The sequence below is a fragment of the Tursiops truncatus genome, chromosome 2 (assembly GCF_011762595.2).
Source record: "Tursiops truncatus isolate mTurTru1 chromosome 2, mTurTru1.mat.Y, whole genome shotgun sequence".
Lineage (NCBI taxonomy): Eukaryota > Metazoa > Chordata > Mammalia > Artiodactyla > Delphinidae > Tursiops > Tursiops truncatus.
The window spans coordinates 109,538,291-109,550,326 of NC_047035.1; the positions used below are offsets into that span (position 1 = coordinate 109,538,291).

Sequence of the window (12,036 nt, forward strand, 5' to 3'; positions counted from 1 at the left end):
AGCACATGTCTTCTGCTATACCCTGTAGCTTTTATATAAGTTATTACCATTGCCCATCCCTTTGACTTCCATCTATCCTTTCAAGGTCCATCTCCTCCAAGATTCCTTCTTAGCTAACCATAGTGAGAATTCAGTCTCTTTCCCCAATACTTGCATAGTATATATTTCTGTATCTTTTTATCTTATCTAGGAAACTAAGAATCAGAACACTTAAATTGCAATTGGTTGTACCTTTTAGTAAAGTTAAACCAAAACTGAGACTCAGCTCTTCCATACCACACTGAATACAGCACCTAGAATGTGTTACGTGTATTATCAAGTCTAGTTTTAACAACTCAAATAGCTTTTGGTGAGACACTACCACACAGCTCCTTCTTGGGATATTTTCTTTGATATTCCAGCCAAACTAGGTTTACAGAATTGTAGAACTGAAAGAGACCTTAGAGATCATCTGTCATGGCCCACATTTTAAAGAGGAGGACCCTGGAGTCCAGACAGTTTCCAGGGTAGGTACTGTAGAGGCCAGGTTCCACCTCAGTCTTCCCCTGAGTTCACTGAGTACAGCTCTGTGGTACCAGCTCGTCATTGGGTTGTTCTTTCTGTACCTTCTGAGCTCCCTCTTCATTCAGAGGACACCTCCACCAACTCCAACACTGTTTTCCTTTTTATCTAGTTATCTGTTTGTTCCTCCGATGTCAAAACTTTTAGATTGTTGTCAGTGGTGTATTTAAAGACAGTCAACTTTAGGTTATTTATTCCAGGAGAGGGGAGCACTGCTATAAATCACCCCCCAAAACTTAACTATTTGGCCTTGCAAGTGCATTATAATTTTTCATAATTTCATACATTTTGAATTATGTTTAACCTAGGCTGATATTAAAATTCTTCTGCATGATTATTTAGTTGGGTGTGGCTAACAGTTGTTTCTGGAAAGGATTAAATGCAATTTTAAAGAAAGCACACATTTTAAAAAGAGCAGTTAAAGTAGAGACTTTCAATAAATGAAAACAGTATGGCTTTACAAATATACTATTCACTAGACCTGACCATAAAACTGAGCTACAGAGCAGGGACTGTATTGTATTGTATCCCTCAATTCTATAAAATCACATACTAGATGCTCAAACTGAGTTGAATGAATGAATGATTTGAGTAGATATGATTATTGTGTTTAAACTTTTTGTTTAGCCCTGAGCTTCTTGGCAGTGAAGGCAAAAACAATTTTTGCTTATATAATAGTCATATTCTAAGAGAAAGAAATGTATCATTTCTTTAAAACAGGCAGAGTTTTTTATTAAATCTTAGGAGTGTTATTTAGTTTCCAAATATTTGGGGATTTTTCCAGATATCTTTCTGTTACTGATTTCTAATTTAAATCCATTGTGGTCCAGGAACATACTTTGTATAACTGGAATTATTTTAAGTTTATTGATGTTTAATTTTTGGCCCAGAATATGACTTATCTTGGTAAGTCTTCTCTGTGCACATGAAAAGAATGTATAGTCTGTTGTATAGGATGTAGGATAAATGTCAATTAGATTAAGTTGGCTGTTAGTGTTGTTCCAAATTTCTGTATCTTTACTGATTTTTTATCTACTTGTCCTATCAACAAGAAAGAAGGGTGTTGAAATCTGCAGGAACAATTGTGTATTTGTCTGTTTTTTCTTGAAATTCTATCATTTTTTACTTCATATTTTTTGAAGATCTGTTAGGTTATTTAGGATTGTTATGTCCTCTTGATGAACGGGCCCCTTTATCATTATGAAGTGATCTTCTTTATCCATGGTAATATTCTTTGCTCTGAAATCAACATTGTCTGATGTTAATATAGCTACTCCAGCTTTACTTTGACTAGTGTTAGCATGATACAGCCTTTTAATTCTAACCTGTCGTATCTTTATATTTGGGATGGATTTATTGTAGGCAGCATATAGTTGGGTCTTGTATTTTAATCCAGTCTGATAATCTCTGTTTTTTAATTGAGATATTTAGATCATTTACATCTCATATGATTATTGATATGGTTGGATTTAAGTATATCAGTTTGCTCTTTGTTTTCTATTTATTCTGTCTGTATGTTTTTTTAAGCAGGTGCTTTAGAGTTTATAGTATACATCTTTAATTTATCATAGTCTACCTTCAAGTGATTTTAATTTATTTTTTATGTATATATTTTTGGCTGTGTTGGGTCTTCGTTGCTGCATGTGGGCTTTCTCTAGTTGCAGTGAGCGGGGCTACTCTTCATTGCCGTGTACAGGCTTCTCATTACGGTGGTTTCTCTTGTTGCGGAGCACGGGCTCTAGGCACATGGGCTTCAGTAGTTGTGGCACGTGGGCTCAGTAGTTGTGGCGCACAGGCTTAGTTGCTCTGCGACGTGTGGGATCTTCCCGGACCAGGGCTCGAACCTGTGTCCCCTGCATTGGCAGGCAGATTCTTAACCACTGTGCCACCAGAGAAGCCCTACCTTCAAGTAATATTGTGCCACTTTACCTATAGTGTGAGAACTTTACAACGGTATACTTTCATTTCCCTTATCGTCACCTTGGTTATCGTACATTTTACTTACTCATGTTATAAACTCCAGAATACATTGTTACTGTTTTTGCTTTAGACAGTTGTCTTTTAAAGGCATTTTAAATGTAAGAAAATATTTATATTTATTCACATTTTTTCAGTGCTCTTTATTCTCTTGTGTCGATCCAGATTTCTGTCTGGTATCATTTTCCTTCTGTCTGCAGGACTCCCATCTTTTACATTTCTTATAGTGCATGAGTGTCCTGGCAATGAATACTTTCAGCTTTTGCATGTCTTGAAAAGTGTATATTTTGACTTTAAATTTTGGAAGACATTTTTGCCAGATATAGAATTCTAGGTTAATCGTCCTTTTCTTTCAGTAGTTTAAAGATTTTGTTTCACTGTTTTCTGCATTGCATTCATTCTTACTGTCATTTAAAATCTTTATTCCTCTGTACATTAGAACTGACGTCTTTTCTGACTGCTTTTCTCTTTTTTAAAAATCTTTATTGGAGTATAATTGCTTTACAATGGTGTGTTAGTTTCTGCTTTATAACAAAGTGAATCAGCTATACATATACATATATCCCCATATCTCCTCCCTCTTGTGTCTGCCTCCCCCCCCATCCCACCCCTCTAGGCGGTCACAAAGCACCGAGCTGCTCTCCCTGTGCTTTGCAGCTGCTTCCCACTAGCTAGCTATTTTACATTTGGTAGTGTGTATAAGTCTGCTTTTAAGATTTTTTTATCACTAGTCTTATGCAATTTGATTATGGTGAGATTTTATGTAATTCTCCTCATGATTCCTGTACTTAGGATTTGTTGAGATAGAAATTTGTGGATTTTTAGTTTTCATTAAATTTGGAGAAATTTTAGCCATTATTTCTTCAAGTATCTCCCCCACACACACATTTGGGAACTTAAATTGCATTTATATTAGGTCACTTGAAGTTGTCCCACAGCAAAATGATACTCTGTTGTTTGTTTATTCTAGGCTTTTTTTCTCTCTAACGTTTCACTTTTGAATAGTTTCTGTCATCAAATGTTCAGGTTTTTGTCCTTTCATCTGCATTGTCTATTCTGTTATTAATTTTGTTCCGTATATTTTTCATTTCAGACGTTGTACTGTTTATCCCTGGAAGTTTACATGGGTCTTTTTTACATCTTCCATGTCTCTACTTAACATGCTCCATCTTTCTTCTACCTTCTTGCATATGTGGAATATAGTTATGATAACTGAATTAATGGTCTTGCCTATTAATTCTATGATAAGTGTCATTTGGGGGTCAGTTTTGTCTGATTGCTTTTTCTCCCCATTTGGGGTTGTATTTTTTAATACCTTATAATTTTTTACTGGATGCCAGTCGTATGGCATAGGCTCATTCCTGTAAATATTCTTGAGCTTTATTCTGAGGTGCTGTTTAGTGAATCTGAAACAGTTTGATCCTTTCAGGACTTGCTTTTAAGCTTTATGAGATGGGACCATCCCAGTGGTTAGTCCAAAGCTAATTTTCCCCAGTCAGCTGAAGCAGTCATCTTCTGAATACTTTACCCCAATGCCTTGGCAAATACAGGTTTTCCATCCTGGCTGGTGGGAACACAAACTCTGCCTAGTGTGAGGTTTGGAGATTGTTTCTTCTGGTTCTTTCTGGGGGTTCTTTCCCTGGCCTCAGGTAGTTTCCTGACATCCGCGTGCTAGTTGTTACTCAGCTGAAGACTTCAGGGGCCCTCTGCAGCTCTCTGGAGCTGTCTCCTTTTGCTCTTCTGCCAGTGAACTCTAGCTGCCTTGGCCTCCTCGGACTCCTAGTTCTCTCAGCTTAGAGAGGTGGCTGAGCTCCCCCTGGGTCCCATGCAGGGGCGGGGCCTGGAAACTCTTGTCTAGTTAGTAAGCTGAACAGTCATAGGACTCATCTTATTCCATCTCTTAGGGATCACTGTCCTATTTTAGCTGATATCTAATGTCTAGAAGCCTGTTGATTTTTCTGGGGTCTTTTTTTGTTGTTGTTGTTATTTAATTTTTAGTATCTCTTCCTTTCTTGGCACCATGAAAATCCAGATGCTTGTTTTTGTCTCTTGTCAGACATGTTGACCAGCTTTTAAATTATTCTCTCAAAAATACAAGCTCCCATTTATTGATCATTTGTACTGTGCTAAGCACTCTACATACGTTTTCCTCATTTAACGTTCACAGTGACCTTTTGCAGTTACTACCTTTATGGATCCTCATTTTACAGACGCAGAAGCTGAGGCACAGAATAGTTAAGTAGCTTAGTCCCACAGCTAATATGTAATGGAACCAGGCTTTGAACTCAGGGAAGTCTTGCCTCAAGTCTATGCTCTGTACTATATTTCTGCTCAGTACCCTTGGATTTGGCTTCTTAAAACATAATTCTAGTCACATCTCTTCCCTTCTCAAAAGTCTTCAAAGGCTCTATATTACTTCCCAAGTAAAAGCTCTGTGGAATGGAACTCAAGATCTTCCACAGTAGGTCATCAGCCTACTTTTAAAGCATTATCTCATGTGTCTGAATCCTGTGCTGCTTTTAAGTTGAACTCATTGCCTTATCTGAACCCAAGTAGTGTCTCACTGCAACACTTTTACTCATGTATTTCTTTCTAATTAGAATGCCTTCACCCATGTCTCCACTTATCAAAATACTTAACACCCTTCAAGGGTCAGCTCCAAAGCTTGCTCTTCCATTGAACTTATTTGAATAAATCCTGTCACATCTGGTATATCTATCACTCATTCACCTTCTCCCTTGAACCTCCCTAGAATTCTCTGTATGTCTCTTACGGGTGTTATCACATAGTGCCTTGTATTTTGCTGTTAGTATACATGTACATTTCCCCTATTACACTGAAATCTCTTTGTAAGTGGGGAACAGATCTTATTTAGCTTCTTGTCTGACTCATTGATTCATGTAGAACCTTGCATACAGGGCCTAGTACAGAGCACTGAACATCTTGTAATGATTAGATGTTCAACACATAATTAGTTGAATGACTAACTAAATAAATTTTATTCTGTCATTTGTTCTTTAATTCATTCATTCATCTTTTGAAGTAACATCCTGAAAGTAGGTTCAGCTCACATACAAAATATCCCATAGTGTTCTTTGTATGGACCATTGCTCTCACCCAGAGTATTTCTTAGCTTTTTTTTTATATTAAAGGGTGAAATGAAAGGTTAAGAGTTAGAAGTGCATTTGGTCCTTTCCTGACCCTCTCCTGACTTTTGTGTGACTTCAAGCATGTCACTTGAACCTCTCAGTGACCTCAGCTGTGAAACGGGGCTGCCTGGTGTCACAAAGGGATTGCGAAGAGCAGCAAATCACAGTCCTTGTCTAAACAGAATCACCTGCAGGGCTCTGATGCCTGCATAGAATGATGAGGGAAATTTAATTTTCCAAGTCAAATGGTCATTTGGACCCATAGTTTGAATGTCTGTGGGAGCAATTAGATGAGAGTCCTTGAAAATCTGTTACTTTTCTCTTCCTACTCAAAATATTTCTAATTTTTGTACTTGTAAATGTTCTTATTTTCTAGACTTTTTTGTCTAAAGAATATTGCAATGTCTAAGCGTATTGGTGTTTACCTCTTTAGACTTCAAAGGCGGGAAAATATTTCAGATATTATAAAAAGAAAGTTGAATTTTGGGAAGAATAGAAGTATTTTGAATTTTTATTTTATATCACTGAGTTTAGAAAACAATTTGCCTCAAAATGATACTAATGCTAGTTCAAAGATAACTATTCGATGACTGTATATGAATATGTGTTTCTAACTAGCTTTTGGTGGGCGGCGGGGGAGGAATGTAGTTAAGCAAGACGATTGCAAACACGTAGAGCAGAAAACAAATAAAAATACTGTTAGCCATCTTGCAAACAGAACCTTTTTATACCGTTAATGTAGTCTATAAAATCTTTGAAAGAGTAGAGCTTAATAGATTCCCCAGTACTGTAAATATTCTAATTGGGAAAAATCCATGTTCCAGGAAATTTAGCCTTGTATGTAGCATGTGCTGATTATCATTCTTTGACTGCTTTGGGTTTCTGCTGCTTTTAAACTAGCATTTAAATGGACCATTTGATTAATCATTTGTATACTGACTGTAATCCTCCCAAATTTCCTTTCTGAGTTGTACATACTGTAAAAGACAATTATGTCGCCACAGATTAAATAAGCGAATTAAAACAGAATAGCGGCTTAATTTGACCTGTGATTTTGCTCTCCTTCCCTTTAGTGGAGCGTGTGCCACTCCAGCAAATAAATGAAGTCATCCATGACAGCTTGTGATGAATTGCCGTATTTATACTGTATATTTTAATAGCCTCACACTAATTTAAATTGAGCACAGAGTAAATTATAATTCAGTCACTTGACTGCTTATATTTAACTTGACAACTCATCCTTATTTGTCCTGGAGGTGTAGTGGAGAGCAGCGGAAATGCACTCAGGTATTTCAGTTTCTCACTTAACCCTTTCTCCAGGAAGTGCTTCATGTTGAAATTCTTTCCAGTTTGAAAAATTTAGCTCTTCCTAAGGAGAAAAAAAATAATCATGAAGACTTAAGGAATTCATGCTTTCCTTGTTCTTCAGAAAAAAATATTAGTATTCGCCATGCTTTTTTTCCAATTTTTCCATTTTAGGGTAGATTTTACTTGCCCTCTCAAGTTCCCAGAAATTACATTTTCATTTTTTTTACCATTATGGAATCTCCACTATTCTGGACTATAGCAAATTCCAAGAATGATCAAGACCTATTAGGGTGCAGTGGATTGGTCCCACAAATACGGTGTTACTTGCTACATGTTAGGCCAGTGTGGCAATTTTATTTATTTTGGTGTTTATGTCTTTGGTTTTAAATTCAGTTATAGAAATCAGGCAATTCATTTCCTTCCTGTCTAGAAATAGCTTGTTATTTGTAGGATTATGTTTGTAAGGAGTACTTTAATTAAGTCCCACATCACTTAATGGGCACCACTTGAGTGAGACCCTGGGCTGGGTGCTGGATATGGGGGGAGGGGACCAGAGAAAAATGCACAAGACAGTCGTTGCCGTTGCCGTTGCCGTTCAGGGGCTTACAACCACTCTGTACTCTCTAGGCTTCTGTTTTTAGGAGATGAGGTATTAATGCTAAAGGCAGCTTGTGATAAGGAAAAAGATAAAGGATCTGATGGAGGGCTTTGGGGCTGGCTTTGTGGAGGTGGTGGTGGCATTCAAGCTGTATCTAAAGGATAGGAAAGGTTTTATGGCCAGTGACTATGGAATGGAGCAAGGAAGCACACCTCAAGTGGAGGGAACAGCATGGGGTAAAGCACAGGATATGTGTGTGGACTGGTAGAAATCATCTGGTTTTACACGTAGATTGGGTTTGTGGTAAGGAGTAGTGGGAGAAGGAGCTAGAATAACGAGTTGGAGGTAGACTGTGGAAGAATTCCTTGACTATCATGCTAGAATTTTAACTTTATTTGAGGCCATAGGAGCCCAGTTAAGGTTCTCTGTGAAGAGAATATTTTCATAGCTGGTAGTTTTGGGTTAATAACAAGGTTTTGATTAGCCTTGTGGCATCATGTTGTTTCTTGATTGGGGGCCTGGAGGTGCAGTATATCTTAGTAGTCATACGAAACACTGAATAAACGACATTTTTGAAACATTAAATAAGGGATTCTCAACCTTACTAGGGGTTACAAATTATCTGGGAAATTTTTTTAAAATGCAGAGATGTGGGCCCAACCCTAGAGATTCTGATTCCCTTATTCTGGAGTAAGCCCTGTGCATCAGGATTTGTTAGAAGTGTCCCTATATATTTATATAAACACCTAGATATATAGGTAATTATAATGTGAGGCCAAGGTTGAGAACCACTGCTTTAAGGTAAATAATACCTTACTCCTTTTAGCAGAGTTTTTCAGGTTGAAAGAGTCCCTGTACTTGACATAGTAGGATGAATAGCTCTAATATTTTATGGCATAGAATTCAAACAACACTAGATGAATTAATTTTGTTGCTAAATTTTATACAGGAACAAAAATGTAAGTGAATATTGTGGCAAATGACTATTGATTGGGAGAAATGTTTAAATGCTTCTTGGCAGTTTTGCATTACACTTACAGTCTAGTTTTAGTGAGAGCTTTTATAAATAACCCTAAAGCAAACTCTTGATAGAAACTGCTATGCCTTTTTGTACTCATTTTACCCTCCCCCCAACGGATGTCAGGACTATAAAATCTGTGTTTTAGAGATTATCCTTTTATTTCCTTGCTCTAACAGCAGTTTGCAATTCAAAATTTATGTTTTTTCCTCCAGTATTGATTATATATGTGTGTGTGTGTGTGTTTATACACACACACACACACACACACACACACACACACACATATATTCTGCCATTGTAATACAAAATGTGGTTCAGTGTTGGATGGTGTTTAATTAGACTATCATTGGTAATCCTGAATGTTAAGTTGTTATCTAGAAATGTCTAGAGTCAGAAACTCTGCCACAAATCTTAAAAATTATCTTCCAGTTATTTTATTATCATCACTGTCTGTTTTAAGTAAAAAACAATTTCCCTTGAATTGGCTTCACAGGAAATGCTAAGTAAAATTTGAATGGTTGATGGTCTTCTTTCTTAAAAAAATAAGTGTTTGAAATAAACTAGAATTTGTTCTAGGTAAGTTTATAAATATACTATTGTACGTTTCTATGTTATGAATTTGACTCAGTGGTTGATATTTTAAGGAAAACCATAAAGCCTCAGGGCATACTGGAAAGTGCATGGTCCTTGGAATCAGGGAGGGGCCCTGACATTGCTGGGCCTCATGACTCCTCAGAACCTTGGTTTCTTCCTCTAAAAGAAGGGAATTAGGGACTTCCCTGGTGGCTCAGTGGTTAAGAATCCACCTGCCAATGCAGGGGACATGGTTTCGAGCCCTGGTCCGGGAAGATCCCACATGCCCATGTGCCACAACTACTGAGCCCACATGCTGCAACTGCTGAAGCCTGCTTGCCTAGAGCCCGTGCTCCGCAACAAGAGAAACCACCGCAATGAGAAGCGCATGCACTGCAATAAAGAGTAACCCCCGCTCACCACAACTAGAGAGAGCCCGCGCACAGCAACAAAGACCCAACGCAGCCAAAATTAATTAATTAATTTTTTAAAAAGAAGAGAATTAGGTGAAATCATTTCTGAGGTTCCTTCAAGCTCCAACATTTTATAACAGTTTTGGCAAAGAAAGATTACGCACTTGGAAGAATATAAAAACCTGACATATTTTTAAAACTCCTTATTTCTCTCATAACTAAAAATCTACTTTAAATGTTATTTTTACTCATTATTCTCTCTGCTTTTGCCCAGTGTCTGAATTACAAGACAATTATTTTTTTAATGGTTTCAAGGTCATTACGATCTCCCTCTTCTCAAAATAACCAATGTGACCAAAATAGGGTGTATAAATTAAGGGTGTTATAACTTAACTGACTTTTAAAGCTGTTAATACTGACCTTTGAGACCTGGCTTTTTCTTTGATCCCATCAATCACTTGTATACCACCTCCCCCAATACAAAGTGTTAGACAGATGTGGACACAGTTTGTATTACTGGAGGTTGTGGTGGGGAGGAGAGAGGTGGAATGAATAGAGGAAACACCATATGTTTTGTTTTTATATTTCATAATGAATATGACTATATTTAATTTAAAGGTGAATAAATGTGTAAATGTTGATTCCTTTATATATTTAGGTCATACTACTAGATATTACACTGGAACTTCAGAAGCAAATTATGTCTGAATTGGAAATTCTTTATAAGGTAATTTTTTTCTTGGTCATTTTTCCTTATAAAGTATGCCTGTGGTATTGGCTTGCAGGCTATTAACTACTTTTGTCTTATTTTTGTTACAGTGTGATTCATCATATATCATAGGGTTTTATGGTGCGTTTTTTGTGGAAAACAGAATTTCAATATGTACAGAATTCATGGATGGTGAGTCTTCCCTTTTATAATACTTTAAAAGTGATTTTGGGAGTAGAGTGCTTTAAAACCTGGTTTTGATATAGGTATCAAGTAGAATTAAAAATAATGAAAATATACTAATAATTACCTCCTTTATGCTCTAAAACATCTTAGTGTTAAGGGTTCCTGTTGTTAAATATTTATAGCCGAGCCATAATTTCAAGAATGTAATTTCATTTACTTTTACTGAAAATTTAAATAGATTAAATACTAGTCTAATCGGTGGTGTGATACTTGATTCTTCCATACAGTCTGTCTTCACTTGCAAAACAATTGCTCTGTTCTTTTAATGTTTCAATAGCCAAAACAGATTTTCTTTTAAAGAAATCTGTTAATGCAATGTCCTGTGTCTTAGAAAGAAATCGGATCTTAATTGCAAGATAAGAAATTGTTTTCCAACACAGCTGTTTAGCCAAGATTTGTTTAGTTTTCTTTGGACTCTAGCCCTTTCCTTCCTTCCTTTATTTTTATTCATTTCTATTTTGATAAATCTTTTTTGTTCTGAATATTTTGGCAAAATGCAAATTTCTTGGTACCCTATCAGTAAAATGATGTCATCATTGTTATTGTTTACCTATTTGAAATCAAAGCAGTCTTTAAATTTCACATATTCAATTTTTTAATGTCTAGCTCATTAAAACTCAACATTTGGGAGTTCCCGAGTGGTTCAGTGGTTAGGACTCAGTGCTTTCATTGCCGTGGCCCGGGTTCAATCCCTGGTTGGGGAACTAAGATCCTGCAAGCTGAGCAGTACGGCCAAAAAAAAAACCCTCAACATTTAAAAAATATACTTAGTTCATTTGGGGGATTCTCAGTATATTAATAATACAATTAGTTCATTCCCCACAAAACTTTGTTTTTTTTTGGCTGTGCGTGGGCTGTCTCTAGTTGCGGTGAGCAGGGGCTACTCTTCATTGCAGTGCGTGGGCTTCTCATTGCAGTGGCTTCTCTTGTTGCGGAGCACGGGCTCTAGGCTCGTGGGCTTCAGTAGTTGTGGCACACGGGCTTAGTTGCTCCGCAGAATGTGGGATCTTCCCGGACCAGGGCTCGAACCCGTGTCCTCTGCATTGGCAGGTGGATTCTTAACCACTGCACCACCAGGGAAGCCCCCCACAAGACTTTTTAATGAGCCATCATTGACACCTTGTTACTATAATAATGTGTTCTAAATTAGTTATAGTAGATGTCAAGAATTAAAAGTCTTAAAAACATATGGGAAGTATGACAGTTAGTATTCAAGGAGACTGACTAGAAAAAATGGTTCATAGAGCCAGTACATGTCATTACTTTATGACTTTTCATCATCCTTTTTTGAATCCTCAATTTTTGTTATATTAAAAAATGTATTTATTAAGATGGTATGTTCAAATACCATAAAATTCGTCCTTCTAATGTGTACAGTTCAGTGGTTTTTAGTATATTCACAAGGTTGTGTAACCTTCACCACTAATTCCAAAACATTTTTATCACTCTGGAAACGAATTCCCTACCCATTAGTAGTAACT

The 12,036-nt window shown here is 36.9% G+C and overlaps 1 protein-coding gene across 7 annotated transcripts in view; it reads left to right on the forward strand.

Annotated features, from left to right (window-relative positions):
* The window catches only part of MAP2K5 (mitogen-activated protein kinase kinase 5), a 266,765-nt gene that overhangs the window by 82,295 nt on the left and 172,434 nt on the right, over positions 1 to 12,036 (forward strand). For all 7 annotated transcript variants that reach the window (XR_012330188.1, XM_073801166.1, XM_073801165.1 and 4 more), the window contains exons 10-11: positions 10,259 to 10,327; positions 10,420 to 10,501. Coding sequence is in view for 6 of the 7 variants with exons in the window: in XM_073801166.1 (XP_073657267.1) it covers positions 10,259 to 10,327; positions 10,420 to 10,501 (151 nt within the window). In the remaining variant the exon portion in view is untranslated. The remainder of the gene's footprint in view (positions 1 to 10,258; positions 10,328 to 10,419; positions 10,502 to 12,036) is intronic.